Genomic DNA, 23,768 nt, shown 5'->3' on the forward strand with positions numbered 1-23,768 from the left:
AATCAGATTATGCATGCATATTGCTTTACAAATTTCTAACGTCAGCGAACGTCTAAAAGATTGACCTTATTAATAAATAAATAGCCTTTATTGTACACCTTTCAATAACTTAAACATAAGTTAACATATTAGGTATAGCATGATAGTGTACAAAGGCGGAGCGATCTCTCCCAAGCAATCTTTGGGTGGATGGAGCTGTTGAGTGGTAGTGGAGGTGGTTCGAGTGTCGAGACCTCATTCCTTATATTTCAGAGTTTGCATAATTAATGCATAAGACAGCTATGTTGTACTACTGAATACGTATAACTTGCTTTCTTTAAAGGGGGGATAATCATCCTATGTCTTCTCCCGGCTTGGCAAGTCGAGAGGGAGTGTCAGACTCTTACTAACTAAAAAACACCTCGTTTCTACCCCTGCTCTTCGAGCCGAAGCCTCGGTAAACGCGCTAGGTAGTCCGCAGCTCCGGCATATAATTTACTTAAGATTCAGATAATAACAAAATAACTACATGTTTACCTTACTCAGTTCAGTGTCATTTAGAACTTAATGCGCTGTTTTGAGTCCATTTACTCTTATTTAATTTCAAGAAAATCCCGTTAAACTCAGCATTGGAAAGACATCATCTTAGTTAAGTTAGATACACATCAGGGACATTCAATGTTTAATCTTATGTATCGTCACGCATTTTATCCCTGAAAGTGTTGGCAGGTTCTTAATATGGCACGTAATGCCACTGTACAATGTACACCCACTTTTCATCATTTGTGTTATAAGTACCATGTAATAGGGGGTGAGCCTATTGCTATATACTGGCCACATTTCGAGACTCCGTATTGCTCCGTATTATATCCGCATTACTAAGATTTTTTCTAAGGACTCGGTAATCAATCAATTCAATCTTATAAATTCATCTCCACCCTCACTTTGTCGTTTCAAAACTAGGTCATAGTTGGTATATAAAAATCAATAAGTTGAGTCAAGCAACACATGTCTCTTTAATTCGCCCAACAGTGAAACTTATCATCTAATCCCAAAGATAAAACCAGGGTTCAATAAACAAGTTGAAATCTTCATGTTTCTCTACTAAACAAAATAAAAGTCATGCAGATAATAATATTGTAATTTATTTAATCGCTAGACTAGGAGGTACATATTGTTATCGCTATGCGTCCGTCCGTGCAGGCCGCGCAGGCCGTGCGTACAGGTCCGTGCAGGCCAGCACAGGTTCACTTGTGCAGGCCGGCCCGCTTGGCCTCCAGCTCGTATATGAGCAGCCGCCACATCTTCACCACGAACACCTCCGCTTCTTCGTCTAAAACCTGTAAGATAAAGTTATGATTAAACTCACATCTTTTCACTCTCTTCTAATCTCTCTATTTACCTTGCCTATGACAATAAACTATTTTTCAGTCATACAACATCAATGTAATTAGAATTTTAAAGTTGAGTCTTAAGATCTCGCACACAAATCCCACAAGAGTTAAATCTCAAAAAATCTAACATGATTCCCATATCAATAGTCAATATCAATCTTACATCAGTACCACATCAATCTTACATCAGTACAACAATATCAATCGTTCATCAGTAGTCTTTATGCAATAGAATCAGTGAAAAAGATCAATCTCACATCAGCTTCAATCCCAGTCTTATATTAATCACATATCGTTTTAATCTAAACCCAACATGAGTTTTATAAAGGTATGATATGCTGTAATGTTGTATATGTGAATTTGTAAATAAATAAACCAATTTTGTTTCTTTTTGCAACACGCCACTAGTAAACGAGCAGACGTACCACCTGTTGGTACGCCGGCAAGACACTTGAAACACCAGAGGCGTTACAAGTGCGTTGCCGGCTTTTTGGGGGTTAGGCAATAGGTGATTGTTCGGGAACCGGGGATTGGGAAGATTGGGAAGGGGGGAATTGGGCCTCCAGTAACCTCATTCACACAACGCAAGCATTGTTTCACGCCGGTTTTCTGTGAGGTTAGTATCACTCCGGTCGAGCCGGCCCATTTGTGCCTAAGCATGGCTCTCCCACACTTCACAATAAATAACTGAGTGCCACAACTCACCATCTGCACGTCATCGAGTATCCCCTGCGGCGCGGAGCCGGCGACGACCTTGCTGCAGATGAAGTCCACCAGCGTCGGCTCCGGCTCGCCGATGTACTCGATTATCTTCTTGTTTATCCACGGCCGGATTTTCTTCTCCATTAGTACGTTGTCAATCTGGAATTCCGCAAAAGTAAGTTAAAGCATTAGCTGCCGAATGAAAACTGTTGAAGGGAAATAAGCGTCAGTCGCCAGTGTCCGACTTGGCGGTTAATGTGTGTTAAAAAATTATAATCTATGGGAGTCGCATAGTGAATTTGTGTATGGAATAGGCCGATAAATGAACAGACGGCTTACAAGACTTGCAAATGCGTTGCCAGCTTTTAGGTAATTTGAGAATAGTAAGGAGGATTGGTTCCTCGGTAACTTAATAGGGTAGATGACTAATTTATATTTTAAAACGTTACACAAGGATTTTTTTTTCTAATGGAAACAAATACTTTCGAAGATATATTGATTTGAAATATCGCGTGACGTTACTTCTAGGTACGTTTTATACTTAGAAATGGCAATTGGGAAGGTGGGTAATTGGGCCTCAAATACAACGCAAGCGTTGTTTCGCGTCGGTTTTCTGTGAGTCGAAAGTCGACTAGGCCGAGCCGGCCCATTTGTGCCGAAGCATGGCTCTGCCACACTTAATATTAATAATATTATGCATCTATTATTCCTTACCTGTGCAGTATCAAGTTTATACTGGAACAGTTGATCTTTCTGTGTGGGTATCTTGTCGATGAGACTTTTAATGTGTTTCCGTTTCTCCTCGGCGCTGCGGTTCTCCTTGTCGCCGGCCGCCGCCTCCGCGTTGGCGGCGCCACTGCTGCCCTTCTTTGATTTATCTTTCTTTTCTTTTGCTGTAATTAAATGTTATATTGTATTTATGATGTTGTACAACAGATTTAAACGGCACTACTAGTGATGTCATTAAAAAACAAATAAATTTTAAATCATTCATCTGATACAATTTAGTGCAGCCCCTAAAAGTAAGCGTCCACAGGCCCACATCACACGCAACGCACGCTTTCCATATGACGTCATCGGTTCGCATCGCATGTAGGCATTGCCGATGATGCGGTCCGTACGATGCGGGCCTGTGGTCGCTTACCTTAACCCGTTGTCTGTCGGTATATAAGACACAATAGAAAACACATTGTGTCTCGCGTAGATCTGCGTTCCGACAGACAACGGGTTAATAGACTCGATTTATTAATAGCTTCAAATTCTAATTCAGTTAAAATTCTTATAACCGTTACAAAATACGAAGTCCAATTGTTCACCATTATATCAGTATTATTTTTATAGACGAGAGAAAAAGGAATTCTATGGTTCTTTATGACCAATTCTTAATAAAATAATGATTGCAATACTCACGTCGTGGTTGGTCGTGTGTGTGTCCCCCGGTGGGGGTTCCGTGTGAGGGTGGGGCCCCGTGTGAAGGGGGATGTCCCCCGTGGGGGGGACCGCCTGTGGGCTCGTCGTCATCGCCTGCGAACGCTGCGTGTACGCGTCTAACGCGACCTGATTCTGTTAAATAATAATTAAGAAAAAATGTTAATTCATTGAAAAATAATGTAAGATCAGTCAAAAAACAGTCTACTGATGTCAGTAGGTATTATTTTTGGAAAAAGATCGCTTATGTATGAACCATTCACATTCGAATCGTAGGCGAGGGATCGGGCTTCGAACCCCGAATTATAGTGACAAAAAGGTCCTTAACATAGAATAACCTTGATAAAAAATATTTGGTATGCAAATGGCAGCATTGAGCAAGCATTGTAATTAATGCTCAAACCTTATCTGTGCAAGAAGAGGCCTTTGGTCAGTAGTGACCACTTATATATAGGCTGTTAATGTGTGATGATTTTAATAAGGTAGTCCGAAAATTGCTACCCAATTTAAAATATCAAAATTATAAAACATATAACTAAATTAAATACTATATTAGTAATTATTAGTGAACCAAACCTCGTCCCATATAGTGCCCCAACCTCCAAGCTATCCGATGCAGCGTGAATGTACAAATATATTGATTAAACAAATGTAAAACACAGTAATATGAGCCATCATAATACAATGAGCTTACCATACTGTTGGACGATGCAACCTGATGGTGGACACTCAAAGATTATATGTTTGTACATAAAGAAAATGGAAGTATACAAATGAGTATTCATAAATACTGAAGGGTCAGTATGAGTTTGTTTTACGTTCAAAGAAATCCAAATGAGAGCGCGTTCGGCGTTCTGATTGGTTGTTTCATTCGAGCCAGCCAATCAGAGCGCCGAATGCGCTTTCGTTTTGATTTCGTTCAATGTAAAGCAAACTCGTAGTAAAGGTACCGACATTTATTTTGTAACTAACCATTTATTTGAAATGGGTTTGATGAAAAATTAAATGATTAATAATTTTGAAAAATATTACTTATTTTTAAAAATAATGATTTATAAAGTGTTCACATCGCGAAATTATTTTTAGTTGTCAATTATCTCATAAATTAACTAGAGAAAACCCACCATATAGAATAATGAAAGTTTGATTACTTTTCAGGCTTTTGAAATGTATACTAAAAAGACGATATAATTTATCATCCCCAAACCCAAACAAGATTGTTCAGACAAGAGTAGAAATATTATTAATAAATAAATGTTAATGTATAGTAAGGCAAGAAAACATACACAAACCATGTCAGTAGGACCTCACAAAGCGACTTAGTCTAGTACTTACCGTTGGGCGTATCATTAGCTGAGGGGCTCAACTTATGGTGGTTCTTGAAACTGATCGTGATGGGTGAACTACCCGTCGACGTCACAGTCTGCAAAGCATTGATATTATGTTTTATTTCTTGTATTATTTATGTGGTCACAAACACTACTGTCGAACTACGGGTCTCGTTTCCTGGGTCGGGTAATGTTGTATTTGGTTTTTTGGAAATTCTCAGACAGTAAGTCAGGTAATATAATCAGGGTTGGTCTTTATTATTGGGATTTAATAACAAAACTGATGAAAAGTAAGCGATAAGTTTACGGACAATTCTGCCTACCCCTTCAGGGATAAACGATGACGTAATGAACACTGAATGCCGTACTCAGAAACATTAAATGATTACTTAAACTATTCTTTAGGAACGATTTTGTATCGAAAACAATTGCTAACGACTGGGTTAAGTAACCATTAAATAACTCTGAGTACGGCGGTGAGATGGTGTGTAAAATATGAAAAAAAACTATGTTGATAGAATAAAAATGTAAAATGATGGAACAGGGTAACTCACCCTGTTCCTGATGACCTTATGATCCGCGAAGGTATCCGCATTCTTGCACCTCCATACAGACATGCAAGAATGGACGGCGTCTGGTTTAGTCTGTACGTCCGTCACTCCCCTCCGTCGTCCCTCCTCCGACCAGGAGGGACTCTGAGGAGATCCCAAGCACACAGTCAGTGGGAGCCAGCGGGGGAAGCAGTAGCAGTAGTGGTATACGTACGTGGTGGGGGGGCGTGGGGGGCTGCGGCGGGGTGGTGCCGGGGTCGGAGCTGGGCGGCGAGGCGCGGCGCGCGTGGCGGCGCGGGGGCGTGCGCGGGGGGACGCGGCCGGCGACAGCGGGGGGAGGCCGCGGCCGGCGAGGCGGCGCCCGAGCTGGACGACTCGATGGGGGAGGCCTCGCGCGGCAGCTGCCGCACCGCCGCCAGGCGCAGGTAGCGCTCGCGCTCGCGGGCCGCGCGCTCACGGGCCTGAGGGGAGATAATGTAGTGGTTTAGAAAAATGTTGATTGCGCTAAATTACGAATGTTTACGCTAAGTTGTTCCTGTTTGCACAATAATAAATGTAACATATCGTATAATATAACTTGAATCAAATTGCTCTTGCTCTTATTATTACTATCAATATGTTTCAATTTTGCTTTCTAAAATAAATTATGAAAAACACACAGATCTTTTCATTTCAAACGTTAACTTTTATAACGTAAACTATAAAATACTCTGTTTAAGTTCACATTTATTATCTCTATATATAATTTTATTCACATCTACACCATCAGTATTGGACGTAAGATGCATTTTCATAATAATTATCGTGAGACATACTAAACTAAGTGAAAGGAATGGTTTATTATAGAAAACATTCAAGATAAAGCTCTACTAATTTTAAGACACAGAAGAACTCTTTACTTAAAGTAGGCTTAAGAGAAGCCACATTGTTTTTATCCCTAAATAAAGTTGTCCGTACCTCCCGGCGTGCCTCCTCCCTGCGCTCGGCGCGCTGCAGTTCCTGCGCGCGCTGCTGGTCGTGCTGCAGACTGACGTCGATGAGCAGGCGCGGCCGGTACTGATTAATGAGTAAAGTATAGTCCACGTACCTCCCGGCGTGCCTCCTCCCTGCGCTCGGCGCGCTGCAGTTCCTGCGCGCGCTGCTGGTCGTGCTGCAGACTGACGTCGATGAGCAGGCGCGGCCGGTACTGATTAATGAGTAAAGTATAGTCCACGTACCTCCCGGCGTGCCTCCTCCCTGCGCTCGGCGCGCTGCAGTTCCTGCGCGCGCTGCTGGTCGTGCTGCAGACTGACGTCGATGAGCAGGCGCGGCCGGTACTGATTAATGAGTAAAGTATAGTCCACGTACCTCCCGGCGTGCCTCCTCCCTGCGCTCGGCGCGCTGCAGTTCCTGCGCGCGCTGCTGGTCGTGCTGCAGACTGACGTCGATGAGCAGGCGCGGCCGGTACTGATTAATGAGTAAAGTATAGTCCACGTACCTCCCGGCGTGCCTCCTCCCTGCGCTCGGCGCGCTGCAGTTCCTGCGCGCGCTGCTGGTCGTGCTGCAGACTGACGTCGATGAGCAGGCGCGGCCGGTACTGATTAATGAGTAAAGTATAGTCCACGTACCTCCCGGCGTGCCTCCTCCCTGCGCTCGGCGCGCTGCAGTTCCTGCGCGCGCTGCTGGTCGTGCTGCAGACTGACGTCGATGAGCAGGCGCGGCCGGTACTGATTAATGAGTAAAGTATAGTCCACGTACCTCCCGGCGTGCCTCCTCCCTGCGCTCGGCGCGCTGCAGTTCCTGCGCGCGCTGCTGGTCGTGCTGCAGACTGACGTCGATGAGCAGGCGCGGCCGGTACTGATTAATGAGTAAAGTATAGTCCACGTACCTCCCGGCGTGCCTCCTCCCTGCGCTCGGCGCGCTGCAGTTCCTGCGCGCGCTGCTGGTCGTGCTGCAGACTGACGTCGATGAGCAGGCGCGGCCGGTACTGATTAATGAGTAAAGTATAGTCCACGTACCTCCCGGCGTGCCTCCTCCCTGCGCTCGGCGCGCTGCAGTTCCTGCGCGCGCTGCTGGTCGTGCTGCAGACTGACGTCGATGAGCAGGCGCGGCCGGTACTGATTAATGAGTAAAGTATAGTCCACGTACCTCCCGGCGTGCCTCCTCCCTGCGCTCGGCGCGCTGCAGTTCCTGCGCGCGCTGCTGGTCGTGCTGCAGACTGACGTCGATGAGCAGGCGCGGCCGGTACTGATTAATGAGTAAAGTATAGTCCACGTACCTCCCGGCGTGCCTCCTCCCTGCGCTCGGCGCGCTGCAGTTCCTGCGCGCGCTGCTGGTCGTGCTGCAGACTGACGTCGATGAGCAGGCGCGGCCGGTACTGATTAATGAGTAAAGTATAGTCCACGTACCTCCCGGCGTGCCTCCTCCCTGCGCTCGGCGCGCTGCAGTTCCTGCGCGCGCTGCTGGTCGTGCTGCAGACTGACGTCGATGAGCAGGCGCGGCCGGTACTGATTAATGAGTAAAGTATAGTCCACGTACCTCCCGGCGTGCCTCCTCCCTGCGCTCGGCGCGCTGCAGTTCCTGCGCGCGCTGCTGGTCGTGCTGCAGACTGACGTCGATGAGCAGGCGCGGCCGGTACTGCGCGTCCAGCGCCGCGCGCGCCCGCTCGTACGCCGCGCGCGCCCCGGGGTCGTCCGGCGGCCGGGAGCCCCACACTCGGGCGCGTAAAGCTTCTAACTCCTCGGCTTCTCGAGCCCGTTCCCGAGCGTCGGCTTCTGCTTCGCGCACTCGTAAGCCGAGTCTTCGTTGTAGCTCCTTGAATTATAGAAAGTTTTTATTATTTATATGTTTAAAAACAAAATCAAATTATTTATATCAAATAGACTGGGACTTTTAAACATCTGTCTGGCCGTTAATCTCCTAGCAAAGCTATTTGCTCGTTTCAAAGTGCAGATTCCTATGGAGAAGAACGAGTTAGAAACTCCATAGGTTACTCTTTTTCAATCAGATTCACAATACAATTCTTGGTTACATTGTTTCATTGTTCATCATATTATGTAGCCAGTCCAGCCAATTAATGCAAGCTGAGAAAGAAATTATGGTAATATTGAAGCTTACCTTGCCCTTGTAGTACTTGTGGTCGTCCCTCTCGTCATCGTAGTCCTCCAGGAACTCCTTCAGCCGCTTGGCCTCCTTCTCCCTCTCCTCCTCGCGACACCGCTCCCTCTCTCTTTCCTTCTCATACTCCTTTGCCTTCCGCCGTTCCCGACTCTCCCAGTTTCGCAATCTGGAAGGAAACGATAGTAAACATTGGACTCACGTATGCATGACTAACTATTTAAAAAAAATCTGACGAATTTTGTTGATTCTTTTTAAATGTGCTACGGTTATTCTCAAAAATATCAATCGTAAGTTTAATAAAATAATTATTTATGAATACTTTGATACGATGAAACACAAACCACGCCATTCAAGAGACATATCACACAGATTTTTGGACTCGTAAAGATTTTCCATATCCTTTCATTGTTCGGTACTTCATATAGCCTCAGGAACACACGTGACCGTGACTATCAGAAGCTATTATAACCCATCCCAATTTAAACCTCACCTCTCCTGGTAAGCAGCTTCCTTCTCCCTGGCTTTCTTCTCCAGCCGCTTCTTCTCCCGCGCCTCGTCCTCCTGTTCCTTGTCCTTCCGGGCGTCCGCCTCGCTGCGGCTGCGACCGCGCGACCGCTCGCGGGACCGCTCGCGTTCTCTGTCGCGTTCGCGTTCTCGCTCGCGTTCACGTTCACTGGAAACAAAAGCATAATGTTACTATATATACTATATTAAATTGAAATACTACAGAATATTTTAGAAAATGCCTAATAATATTTTAGCCTATAAAAAACTAAATCTGAAATCCCTAGTACTAGTAGGTAGTCAATTACTATTTTAATATTATTAGCTATTTTCGTCCTATTGCAGGGCAAAGGCTTTCAAAAGTTAAATAAAAAGTTCAGTAGTCTAATGACTAAAAAAATAAAAACATTGTTACACAGCCTGTCATCAACAATCGAAAATAACTAATTTAGCCAGAATCGATTATTAAAAAGTACCTAAATTAAACTCTATCCCAAAAACATAAAAAACGTTATTGATTGCCGACAAACAATACCCAATAACTTGACGAAACCAAATTAAATTCGGAGTTACAAACTTCATAACAAATAACTCACTCACGTATTGCACGGAGCGCTTTACCAAACAACATTGTATACTCTAGAGCAGGGTTTCCCAAACTATGGGTCGTGACCTATTGGTAGGTCGAAAACGAATGTTTAGTGGGCCTTGTCTGTATAAAGACATACTAACCAACCGTTCTGTATTTATTTTTTCATATTGGTGACGGTTTAATTCACTTAAGGTAGGTCCCGGACTACCTAGCGGGTTTACCGGGGCTCCAGCTCGAAAGGCAGGAGAAGGAACGAGGTGGTTTTTAGTCAGTAAGAGTCTGACACTCCCTCTCGCCTCGCCCAAGGCGAGAAAAGTCATTGGATGATTTTCCCCCCTCAAAAAAGAAAAAAAAAAAGGTCCTGAATTTAGGAACTTGATTTAAATTGGTCATAGTCCAGACAACTTTGGTAACCACTGCTTTAATAGAGACTAGTTAGAGTACAAAAAAAATATAATTTACCCCAATATTTCATAACGGGTCCTAATATACGGGTAGATCTCCAACATAATCACTGCCGACCTCTAACGACTATTGCCGACTATTGCCGACCACTGACGAGTGAGACGCCTTATCGTTTAACCGTAAAAACTTACGCCAATACCTTTATTATAAAAGTCGCGCAATTCTAACAAATTATTCTAACGGTTTTCTTACTGTGTTACCATGGCCATAGATTATGTGACGATTGATGAAAAACAGTTACGCCAAGCCTAGCTACCTAACATTAAAATTTTTCTTTGAGGTGTTTTTCCACCTGAGATATGCTATGTAGCTATGCTACGAAATGTAATAGCTAAGCTGTGAAACTATGTAACCTTTTCCACTGATACTATACGCTATGTAGATTTGTAAGTAACGTGTGCTATGAGGATGAGCCGCCGCAAAGTAAATGAAGATGCGTAGCTCGAGTATACGACGTATCGATAGTCAGGAAACCATGCATAGTACGCATCTTTCCATTTAAAATAAAATGCTTAGCTGAGTCCGTTACCACCAGTAAACGGCTATGTGTACCAATGCAACGTAGCAAGGCACATTCCTGGTGGAAAAGCACCCTTCAACTTGTAGAGTTGACTAAGGGACTACATTTTTTTATTACGGTATAAGCCGGTAAACGAGCAGACGGATCACCTATGGCATACTGAATAAACTGCATTAAATAAATAATATTATATACTTTATAGCAAGTAACGGGACATACGTGTGTTACAATATAATTTTATTAATCTATGTCGACTACGCAATCTGCGCATGATTGCGTATGTACAGTACACGCGGGCCGCGAGTTAATAAAGCCATATAGTCGTGGTACCGTTATTTCTATTTATTATTTATTTATTTTGTTTATTATTATTTATGTATTATTGTTTTCCAAACACGCAAATATTATAAAGATGAAAGATTTTTGTTCGAATGTTAGGATAATTGTCCGTCAATCACGCTGAAACTACTAAATAAATTTTGATGAAATTTGGTATACAGACAGGGTATGAGCTGACTTAGGTGATGCGAGTGATAGGATACTTTTTATCCCACGGGAAAGCGGGCGAAGACTCCGCTGCTGTAGCCAGTACGTAATCAGGGTGTCCACAGCTAATGTTCAAAATAATTCCCTGACTTTTCCCTGACTTTCCCTGACCATTTTTTTAAATTTCCCTGACCAAATTTAGGCCGTGTTCAAACCAAACTGACTGTAACTCCTTTTATTTCCATACATATTCAGTTTTTCGTTTACATATAACCGACAATACGTTATTACATGTTCTTTAGTACACTGGGACTCATAGTAAGCCTGCTCACATTCGGCGGCTTACAGTTAGTTTGGTTTGAACACGATTCCACGAGTTCTTTTTCCTTCTGTAATTCCATTTTTTCTTTTTCTCTTCTACTTCTCTTAGCTGTTCATCAATTTACTGGAAGATTCACTTATATCGCAAAGAATTATATATGACGCCTTGAAAAATATGAACAGCTAAGAGAAGTAGAAGAGAAAAAGAAAAAATTGGAATTACAGAAGGAAAAAGAACTCGTGGAATAACAGACGTTAAAAAGGGCTTTACAAATAAAGAAAAGGAATATGTGATTAATAATGATACCTTCCTACTTATCGATCTCATTTTTCAAAGATTATAATAAGCATAAAATATTTAATTTAGGCATAACTTGGCAATAATTATAACTTGATAATAATTTAGTACCTACCTATATCAGCAGATATTTAATTTTGTTTTATAATTATATGTGGAGGTTAGAATTTTTTTGTTCATTTAAGTTCGAAGTTTAATTTTACTAGGTACTGAAACTGTTGATTTTGGTTTAAGTCTTATAATTTTACTGGTACTGAAACTGTTGATTTTGGTTTAAGTCTTATAATTTTACTACTGAAACTGTTGATTTTGGTTTAAGTCTTATAATTTTACTACAGAAACTGTTGATTTTGGTTTAAGTCTTATAATTTTACTACTGAAACTGTTGATTTTGGTTTAAGTCTTATAATTTTACTACTGAAACTGTTGATTTTGGTTTAAGTATTATAATTTTACTACTATGATATGATCGTGACATATATTTATTTATTTCAAATTAAAATAGAGTAATCTAATTATGACAATAAAATCATAATATAGTTTACTCTCAATCTGAAAAAAAATGCTTCTATGGCCTGGATTAAGCGTCGGACCAGAGCATAAAATTAAATCCCTCATTTCACAATCACTGGGAAAAAATCTCAATTTTCCCTGACTATCCCTGACTTTCTCTCCTTTCCCCTCAATTTCACTGACTTTCCCTGACCACCTTAAGCTTCCCTGACTTTTCCCTGACTTTCCCTGACTTTCCAGAATGTGGACACCCTGGTAATAAAATTAATGCATTACGCATTTTGTATAGAAGCTAGTAAGGAGGAGCGTCAAGTAAATCAGATAAATAATTAAAAAAATATATTATTGGGCCTGGTAATTTTCTTGTAATTTTCTGTCATTTTTGGCGAATGCAAGGATACACGGTAGATCGAATCCAAAAGGACCAAAAAAAGGACTGTAATTTATTTAATGACATGAACTACCACACATCAAATACAGCTCTACATTTAGCAGACCAAGAGTAACATAACTCGACTCTAAAATTGAATTCAATATCTCTTACTCGACTAACAAGCGATTATTTTCAATCACACAGCTATTGAATGGAACGCATTACCTAGCCCTAGTTCTACTGTACAGTTATATGACCTAAATATTGTAACCGTTGCAATTTTATTACTATTCACTTATCGATCCGTAAGTTGATTGCACGTACGTATTGTAGGTATACGGTATAACGAATCGCAAGTTCCAATATACGCGACTTTCTATGCAGAAATAGGTGATTCCTGTCTCTATCGCTCCTATGGGAATTTCGTGATATCCTCTCTTAATGCTTGCTTGCTTGCTTGCTTGCCTGCCTACCATGTCTACACTCCTCAAGGAGCATGTTAAGTTTCAGCTTCCTAGGTTCAGAAGTTTCGGCTGTTCGTTGTTGTAGTAACGAGTTTGATACATGTAGAAGATTCTTTCCTTTTTAAAAAACGTTGCCCAACACTAGGCTTTCCTTCTCTGTCGTGGATGCGTTTACAAACATACCATATCACAAACACGACACCCAGACCCTAATGGATCACACAAAGAGTTGCTCCGTGTGGGAATCGAACCCACTACACGTTGCGCGTCCGCCGGTTGCCCGCAGTTTAGCTTTGCAATCAAATTAATTAATATGATTAACCAATGCGAAAGCCATTTTTCACTCATTATTTTTAAGGTTAAACTGAAACATTATTATTAGATACTGAAAGACTAGCAGCTAGACACATTTTTGTCCTGATAATAAAATAGTATAAAGCTATAATTACCGTTCCCTTTCTCTTTCCCTCTCTCGCTCACGTATCTCCCTCTCTCGTTCTCGCTCGCGTTGCTCCCTGCAATAAAAGACATAATTAATAAATATTAATTTCAAATTTGAGTTTCCTAAGTCAAAACTAAATTACTTCGTTAAACTCGTCATTAAAATAAAATATTGATTTGGACAATATGTTTCATTTTCGATTTGTATGCCAGTATAAATATTATGAAATAAAACACAAAGCACATCACCCACGCTCAGTACAATTATGGTCTAAATTCGTCGTCAAAATTAAAAAATATAATAATCTGGTAGTACTTGACCCCGTAAGCATTTTGATAATACTACTAAAACTGCGGATTAAACCTTCGATTTTATTTAAGGTTTAAAATGGGTGATGTCCTTTACAAAGTCAAAGTCAACTAGTATCTACTACTAACCTCTCCCTTTCTCTTTCTCGCTCCCGTTCCCGTTCTCTGTCTCGTTCCCTCTCTTCGCGTTCCCTCTCCCTCTCCTTGTCACGTTCCTCGCGTCGGTCTTTACTCCTGAAACAAGATTACATTTTACATTAAAGCGTTGCTTATTATAATACTTACATAATTATAATCACACTTACTGACGCACTCACTGCCGCACTCAGAGACATTTAATTATTACTTAAACTATTTCTTAGTAACGATTTTATATCGAAAACAATTGCTAAGGACAGGATTAAGTAACCAATAAATGACTCTGAGTATGGCGGTTAGAATACATTTTAAAATGACATATAACATTAAAAAGTTTCAATCTTACCTCGAAGTACTCCGACGGCGACGATCTTTATCTCTGGCATCTCTATCTCTCTCCTTGTCTCGATCGCGTTCCCGGTCTCTGTCTCGCTCGCGGTCCTTGTCGCGCTCCCGATCCCGCTCGGCGGGTCGCTCGCGGCGGTCGTCCCGCTCGCGTCGCTCGTCCCGCTCGCGCGGCCGCTCGGGCTCGTCCTTGTTGTCCCGCTTGCGTCGCACGACGACCTCGGCCTCCTCCTGCGCCCAAACATATACACTGAGTGCGCGGGCGGCCGCGTGTTTACGATGTCACAGTTCGCACACGAACCAACAAACTACGGCGCGGCCTTGCTGACGCGCCCGCACGGTCCTTATTAAGACAGGTCGAGGAGCCAGCGTCGAGTCAGCGAGCCCGCGCCGACTGATAAGTCGAGCAAGATCAATTTCATACGATTGAGGGTGGTCGGGCGCTAGCACGCGATAGTACGAGCGACAAGGATGCGCCGCTCCCCGCCGAGGCCGCTCCGCCGCATCTGAAAATCGCCACCTACTGACCACTGGGTGTGACACTGGCTACGAAGTACATCCGCCGCGCGCCCGACACGGCGCGGGCGGGCGGCGGCGGCTACTCACGCGCTGTGGCGCCGCTCCCGGCCCCCGGCCGCACTATATGTTACTCCGCCGCGCCGCCGCCCGACGTTGCGGATAGCTAACGCTCGCTGTTTTATTCTTGTTGTCAAATTATATTTTAAATACCTATTCTCCTGTCTTAATAGTACCCATGACAGTATCATAATTATTAAATTAGGTATTGAAATATGTGAATATGGTCCAAGTAACCAACAAGCCCAAATGTTCTTATGACTGCTCTCACAAAAATCCGAGCAACAAAATATTTGAAAAGAAATATAGTTCATCACATTGATTTCTTGGACCTCTGACATGTATGAACAGCAATATGAGCCTATACAGTACATATATCTGATTATTATTATTTTACAGTAGTAACAAAAGCATTTTCTAACATATTCAATCCCATTGACTCTTCATAGACTACGATGGTATCCAGTATTGAAATCAAAATTAAACGAGGTATAAATTATTCAAAATTGTAAGGAAAGTGTCGGTGATACACAGACATATATTTTCATAGTATTAAGACTAGTAATAGTCTTGTAGAAATTGTATGAAACATAGTATAGAATCACTACACTACAATTTAGTAATCGACCAGAGCGACTGTTTACATAAAACCATAAATTATGCACATAATATGTCAAAAAACGTCAATTAACTGATATGATTTTTGAAATGCAATTTAAATCTGATTCGATATAATGTATGTATTAAACAGATTAAAAGTAGTAATGGCCCAAATTGATTATTTTACTATAGTTACACGCGTGATATAAAGTCAATAGGATTAAACATTGTATCTTAGTGTTACAAATCTGATGATTATAACAGCAGGCAAGCGACGAAAACGAAATACAAATAATTTAGTTAAACAAAACTTACAACGCTTACCAAACCAAATATAGACCAAAATACTAAGCTATATAACACCATTTTTATTTTTTCTATCTCTGTTTTTGAAATGCCGCAATGATAAATGTCGGCAATGACAGATATCGTGCCTGAATTAGAGAGAATTTGATAGCACAGCTATTAAAAAACTTAGTAGAAGAACTTTGAAGTAACTTAATTGATCAACAAGGACTACATAGCCTTATGCTGCACTAGTGCCATCTAGGAGACATAAAAGACAGCTCTCATTGCTGACTGTAAATGTACTTAGTTTGACAGAAAACTATTACAAATATCATTATCTGATTATTTAATAATATGTCTCTCACTCATGATGTAGCTAAATGTATTTTTATTTTATTTAATAATAATCTATATCATTACTACGTCACATATAACGTCACAATTGACAACATTTGAATAGTAAAATAAGGTGTCAAAAATATTCCCAAAAGATCGAAACTAAACTGTAACTTTATAAGAATAATATGGTAGATGACTAATTATGGTTTTAATGTCGTCTTGTAGAAAATACTTTCGAGGATAATATTGATTTGAAATATCGCGTGACTTCACTTTTAGGTCCATTGTACAAATGTTGCCAACTGTCAAATTGCGCAGCTGTCAAAACAATGATCACCAAAGTCATCCCTGGTTTATATGAGATCCTCGTAAATGGCCAGCGGTGAACATACAAACAGTGAATTTGATGATAAATAGTAAATTATAGAAATTAGAAATTAGTATGTCTAAAAAAATATACGACTGAAAACGAATAAGTGAAAAAGTAGTGTCTTTTAAGTAATAAATTTAAATATTCGACACGTATTTTTTCCTTCATTAAAACACATGAAGCAAATACAAAGAGGATCAGTCATTACTAGATTTCCCTTTAACATAATGTCAACATGAAGCTTAAAAACGACAAGAGACTTGAGTACATATTACACTTGTTTCTATGAAAAAAAAATACGCATCTTATATTATTTTTTTAAGTCTAAATAACTGACTAACGGCCGAATACTGAGATGCCATTCAATTTTAGGTTGTACTTAAATATCACGGTGTCTCTGTCACTTAGTAAAGTATTTGTAGTGACAGAAATACTCTTAAGACATGAAGATTTAAAACTGAATGGCGTTTGAGTATAGGACCATAAATAAAATAAAATGCTTTCATACCCTGTCACGAGTCACGATCCATTAACCATTGCATGCCGATAAAATTGCGATTAAAAACTGTAATTTATGAAATGAACATTTAAACCGACCCGATTTGTACCACATTTTGGAATAAATGTTTTAAAATATTTGCCCCTAATGTGAAATTTGTGAGGGAATGTACTCACTACTGTGTCCTTGGAGTCAGGCGTGGGCGCGGCTTGTTGCTATGGAGCTAAAAAAGTGAGTGGGATGATATGGGCAGTTTGGGAATGGGATGGGCTGAGTTTGGGAATGGGTTTGGCTGAGTTTGGTACTGAGATGGGCTGAGTTTGGGAATGGGATGGGCAGAGTTTGGGAATGGGATGGGTTGAGTTTGGGAATGGGATGGGCTGAGTTTAGTGATAGGACGGGATGAGTTTGGTGGCAATGCGGGTTGAGTTTCGGCATGATGTGGGTGAGTTTGGGGATGGGATTGGACAAGATTGGGGACGGGGCCGGGGCGTGACGCGGGTGCGATCTTACCTTCATACTCTCGCGGAACTTGCCAATCTCGCGATGGATCACATCGCGCTTCTCCTCAGATATGTCGGCTTCCTCGAGCACGCGCGCCGTTTTGGAGATCGCTTCCTCTGCGGATACAAATGTATAATTATTAGTATAAGAAACACCATAATATACTTTGATTTTACTAATGCTTTTTACATAGTTAGATTACAAATTAAAAGAAAATGGCTTTTAACACTAATATGTCCAATTAGAATACCAATTGGACTGTGAATACTGTTTCAAACAAGCTTACTGAAATGAAATACAGTGCTTCGAGCGTCATAGTTATAATTTGAGACTATGTATAGGTAAAACTCAGGATATTGTTCTTTGTATCGACAAAGACTGAAACTCATTTGTGCTCTCAATAATCGTATTGAGAGCACAAATGAGTTTCAGTTCAGTTCATCCGTGATCATGGCGCTTGCAACAGTGCCGAAATATCGGAAACTCATAAAAATAGAAAAACATGGTAAATATCCCGTTTCGAGTTCTAACAATAGTGTTAGTGATCATGTCAGTTTAAAAACTTATAGCACAAATAATACTAACCCTTTTGCAGCAGCTCATAATTATTAATATCGTCCTGGTAATCGCGCATAATCTGTTGCAGGCGTCGCTCGGCGGCCTCGTCGAGCGCCCTCTGTCGGGCGTCCAGGTAGGAGGCCTCGCCCTCCGTGCCCGGGGCGCCCTCCTCCTGACCGAGCCTGGACCGCTGCTCAGCTGGAAAGGAAACAGAAATATGAGGATGTTGTCAACTTCATTCCTAAGCATCTTTCTGTATAATTACTACATGGGCTATTGGAGAAAAACTACACTTACTACTTAATTAAATAGTAGCATGTTAAATCAGGTAGTAACGTTGAGTAGTTAAAATGTTGGATATTATGAACTGATGCCCATAGAAAAAGCTACTCATAAACAGTCAAATTGTCTTTCAAGACTTTCTTTAACTTTATTGCAGTTTAGGGCATTTATTGTTTAAGGAAGCTGATCATATATTATTGTATTCTATTCTAATCAGAATATTCGTGGGAATTAATATTATAAATGAGGATGTAAGGGTGTATGGTCCTGACCCGGACAATGTAAATGGTTACAGGGGCTCCGGCTCAAAGCAGGAGAAGGAACGGGTGGTTTTAGTCAGTGAGAGTCTGACAATCCCTCCCGTCTCACCCAAGGCGGGAGAAGTCATTGGATGATTTTCCTCCCTCAAAAAAAAGAAATAGGTGTTTGGTACTAAAAATATGGATTATGCAGCCAGTTCATGGTAATTTACTCACTTTTATAAGTATCAACTAAAGCCTGCATCTTGCCATCAGTCTTGGCAAGCAGCTGTTTGTCAGCCACGGGTCTACTGTTCAGTAGCCGCACGCAGCGCAGCGCCGCCTCGGGACTGGCGAACTCACTGAATCCAAACGTGGACACACGTTTCCAACTGAGCACGGGGCCACAAGCGCCCAGTAGGGAGCGGATCATGGCGTCCGGAGCTCTAGAGGATATGTTACCTGTAACAATACAATGTAGACGTTTTAATACATAAGTATAAACACCGAAATAAAATATTTACAAAGTTGGTTAAACAAAATAGTTACTTTTTGCCACTATAACCTTAGTAGATTGTAAATTATCTAAATAAATCTGATTAAAAATGCAATATCACACATATTAAATGTATGCCACATTTAAAAAAATATTCAAATTCTTCAAATATTCATTAAAAAAATAAAAGACCTATAGAATTTGGGCTATGAGTGCCAATTCTAATCTCTATAATATTACTAATAAGAACTTGTTAACTATTCTTAAGAGACTCCTTGCCAATTAGGGGAAGATGAAGTTATCATGAATGCTGGGTAATACTGAACCCTTGTTTTCTATGTTTTATTTATTTATTCATGCACATAAATACATAGGACATAATGTAGTTAGCATTTCCTACTCGTCCGATCCTTGGGTGGTGCAGAGAAAATAACCAGTGGATGCAAGAAGTATGTCAAGTAGTTCTATGCTGTTGCAATGAGACGGACCTTCATCAGTGGCATCTATAATCTGTTTTGTTACATAACGTAAATAACTATATAGCTCTTCATTCTTACCTATGAAGACTGTAACGGCAGGTCCCTCAGGATCCTTTGCACCGTTAGCGTTGCGCGTCGGTCCGCGAGAGATGACGGCCTTGCCGGGCGGGGGCGCAGGCAGCAGGGCCCCTCGTCCGCCGCCCGCACCGCTTGCACTGTATGCTCCCACCATCACCTGTGACATAAAAGGATCCTATTACCATATAATACAAGGAAAAAATAAAGAGAATAAGCCCAAGACCTCGCAGATGCTAGGTAAAAGTGATGAACGGAATTATTTAGGGGAATTAGTATTTAAAAAGATGTTCTACGGGGCTTTTAAAATGGAACATAAGTTTAAACAGTCTATAGTTTTATGTAGATGCACTGAAGATATAGAGTAGTTTGAGAACTTTCATTAAATAATAAATAAAAGCTATTTCATGAAAGTAAATAAAGATTACATAAAGAAATTAATGCTTTTAAATAAAATATCAAGAAGTAATTGATTTTTAAGGTTGAAGTTTTAAGGATTATTTAGTTATTAATTAATTAATTTTGAAATGTTTGAAAAAATCATACTTATTTTACCTACATTTGACACTACTAATACTGCATAACTAACATGAGTAATCATGCATGTAGACTGTAGAGATTAAGAATTGAGCAAAAAAAACATAATATAACAATATTATTCAAAGTAGAAGTGTTGTGTTTAAGCATACATAATCAATATTAGTAGTTTAACAATAACAATTAATATAATAACAGGTATTATTAGTGTACAAGAGTTATTTGTCATGCTTTAACACTACTTCCAATTAAACATAGATTTAAAATAAAATATTTGAAGTGAGATTTATTTACAATGCTAATAACTGAAAACAACCATGAGAGATTATTATTATATTTACACTTCAATGAAACTAACCAACCTTTTGTATACAAGACAACAATAGTAAGTAAATAGTGTCTTGTGTAGATCTGTGTTCTGGCACACAATGTGTTAAGTCTTTGACTACCAATAGAAAACTGTTGAAGGCAAATCCTCTGCTAATGTCAGTCACTAGTGACTCCCATGGTGTTTAAAGTCTTATTAGTTCCATGGTATTATTTTTTAAGTTCTACTGTTTAGTGAAAACAAGCATTTACCTACAACATGTAGAATACATGCAACAAATAAGTTAATACAAAGATTAAAAATTAAATGAAAGTTCTGAGAGTTTTATGTAGGCACCACACAGGAGAATGGAAAAAATACCAGTCTAAAACACCACAAAAATAACATACCAATTTCTTTGAAAAGATTGAAACTCTATTTCATACAGAAAAAATAAAAACATTGATAACTGCACTAATAAGAGAGAAACATTAAAAAATCAAGATGTTTCAAGTCCCAACTATCTTATATTATACTATTATATTGAAGAGTTTATTATACTGAAGAGGTTATTTGTTTGTTTGCACAAATTTTTGTAAGTCCTGGACTGATTTAAAAAAGAAATGTATTAGATATTCCTTTAATAAGGAAACTCCAAGGCCATAAAATACCATGCCATGATCAAAATAAGCCTAGCAGAGTGGGAGAAACCACACAGAAGTAGCTGAGTATGAACATTTTGTCAACTCAACCTATTTTCCATACAAATGTCTAATACTCCCATATAAGATTAATTCACATCGAAAAAAGCCACAAGTAAAAGCCGGTCAATTATGAAATCAGAATCAGTGTAAAGCATTTCTGCCTATCACTTTCCGAGCATGGTATTATATTTTAAACAATAACAATAATTGTGTTATAAGAGTTATAACTGAGTTATTATTGCCACCAACCGTAATATTGAATAGTTGAGAGTTAGGTTAATAGGTTAATGTGACAATGAAATAAATTAAGTTCAATAAATAAATAATAATTACCTACCATAAATTGTTTTGATTATCTAAGGCACTGATAGATTCTGTTTATGGTGATAATCATCACAATATGAATTAAACACAAAGTTAAATTAGAAAACAAATTCTATAACATTTTCTACTCACATTTAGATCTTATTCTCATAAAATGGTATTTTTATGAGTTGTAGATTGTTTATACTGTATCTTTTATTTTGTCAAAATAAACAAAATTCTTATAATATCTAAATTTTGTCTCAAATTCAATATGTTTTAAGTCAATAAATACTGTGCTGCTAAGGTTATGTTAATTTTAAAATATTTCTATCATTAGTTTGGGAATGCAAACAAATTATATACCTATATATCTTAAACTATTGGAAACAGGTTTTCAGGAACTACTTTATAGTCATTAGAATAAGTTGAAATGAAAGATTAATGTTAAATTAATTAAAATAAATTAATAAATAGCTATGTTACTAATGAAATTATAAAAATACCATGCAGTAAATATGAAATCTCACATCTGACAAGGCTGAAGATGAGGGATGTCTTGGACAGTCAAAACTAAAAAATTGGTAAACATTGATCTATGGTTTAGGCACCTTTGGTTTAGTAAAGTATGTGTAATAATCACCATTTAAATTATTATTAATTTACAAAAAATAATGAAAAGTAAACTATATTTCTTTGATTTAGATCTCAATTTTAAATGTACTTTTTCATTCAAAGATAAACCAGTTATTATTTATGCACTTCATAATTAACATTTTACTGTTATACAATGGAAGCTAATGTGTAAAAATGCCAAAAAATGTGGTATTAAAATAAAATGGGAATGAAAGTCATACCTTTGGAAATATTTTCACAAGATTGTCAATACACTTTGAGAAATCTTAAAACCGATACAGAATACTAAGGGACCGTTTGTAACGTATCAAATTTTACAAGTCCTTGCGAATGACAAGGTGTAACTGAAACACTGTTTCATGCTTGAATAAATTACTATTATCTTGTGAAAACTGATACTGATCGACTATGCATAATTTTATAACGGAAATGTATGATGAATCAGCTGTCTGATGGATCCCGTTTCTGCATCAGCAGCTTAGTTTGTAGCGAGGTTAGGCCCTTCAAGACTTACATGTGTGGGCATCTGCATTGTGACGACTCCAGGCGCTATCCCGTATGGCACCAGCGGCGGCCGAGGCGGGAACGACATCTTACCGCTTAATACCTGGGCTTACGGCTTGGCTGCACTGGTGACCGCCAGATTTCACCACAAAATCACCACCGGTGACGCGTTCACTTTTTTTACAAATAAATTCACTAAATAAGTAGCAATTTCTACTGACATTAAATAATAAATATATTACTATAACTAGGATCTATTAAAAACAATCTTAAAATCTCACTATAAACCACAATTCACGAAATTCACTTTTATCACCAACATGGTTACTTTAGCAGCCATATTGTTTTTTTACAATTTAACATTTTAACATGTCAGATTGTCAATAGCGCTAGTCTGTGGTTTCGTTCAGAAATGTAAAGAGGTTCTATAGACGAGAAACTACGTCTGGAAAGTTAAAGGAAATCTGTTTCCCCAAAATTAAAAACATTAATAATTAGAATAACTACTCAGATATTATATAGCTATTGCAATATTTGCAATTTAATAAATTATTTTGATGAAAAAATATTTGTTTCAAAACCGATCAAAACTTCTTAGAGTTTGCACTAGATGGCGCTGTAATGGAATGGGTTTGGGTTTCTGAGTAAATAATTTTAATGACTAGATACTATAACATTTCAAAAATGATTTGAATATATGCGTTGTTTTTTTTTTCTAAAAACCGAATAAACTCCAAGAATACTTTGCCTAACATGGAAATCAAATCCTTATTAGGCAAACCGGTCGACGAAGCGGGTATTTCAAATATGTATAATCTTGTGAAATTTTCGTACTCACATCGTAAATCACACATCAATGTTATCGTTATCACACATGCATCTCGTTGCAGTTAACTAGTCCTGTCCGTCAGTCTGTCTGTCAGTAAATTAGTTACGTCACATCGTTAAATCACACTCCTTCTGTAATCGTAATCACACCTCATCCCGTTGCAGTTATCTAGTCCTGTCCGTCAGACAGTCTGTCTGTCAGTAAATTAGTTACGTGCTCGTTGTGAACTAGAACTTTGCAATAAAGTTTTTGGGGTAACGACGAATTTTTGATATAGGTAATTGTCGCATCTGCACTCTTTAAATATGAATTCAATTATGTTCAACCTTGGTCGTCCCACTGCAGGGCATAGGCCTCCTTCCACTCTCCTTAGAGCTTTCTGTGGCCAATCCT

The 23,768-nt window shown here is 39.5% G+C and overlaps 1 protein-coding gene across 1 annotated transcript; it reads right to left on the minus strand.

Annotated features, from left to right (window-relative positions):
* Nucleotides 1-1,106: 1,106 nt before the first annotated feature.
* On the minus strand, nucleotides 1,107-22,916 carry LOC118276549 (RNA-binding protein 25). The gene is made up of 24 exons (XM_050699660.1): nucleotides 22,557-22,916; nucleotides 19,559-19,715; nucleotides 18,743-18,967; nucleotides 18,012-18,182; nucleotides 17,436-17,542; nucleotides 14,252-14,481; nucleotides 13,897-14,001; nucleotides 13,467-13,532; nucleotides 8,972-9,154; nucleotides 8,479-8,647; nucleotides 7,900-8,175; nucleotides 7,770-7,868; nucleotides 7,510-7,608; nucleotides 7,250-7,348; nucleotides 6,990-7,088; nucleotides 6,730-6,828; nucleotides 6,470-6,669; nucleotides 5,597-5,843; nucleotides 4,839-4,926; nucleotides 4,080-4,109; nucleotides 3,486-3,638; nucleotides 2,790-2,968; nucleotides 2,079-2,234; nucleotides 1,107-1,319 (listed from the first exon to the last, which is right to left on the minus strand). The coding sequence occupies exons 1-24, from the start codon at nucleotides 22,632-22,634 to the stop codon at nucleotides 1,227-1,229; spliced, it is 3,408 nt and encodes a 1,135-aa protein (XP_050555617.1). The 5' UTR covers nucleotides 22,635-22,916; the 3' UTR covers nucleotides 1,107-1,226.
* Nucleotides 22,917-23,768: the final 852 nt, after the last annotated feature.

Source organism: Spodoptera frugiperda, chromosome 17, assembly GCF_023101765.2.
Source record: "Spodoptera frugiperda isolate SF20-4 chromosome 17, AGI-APGP_CSIRO_Sfru_2.0, whole genome shotgun sequence".
NCBI classification, from domain to species: Eukaryota; Metazoa; Arthropoda; class Insecta; order Lepidoptera; family Noctuidae; genus Spodoptera; species Spodoptera frugiperda.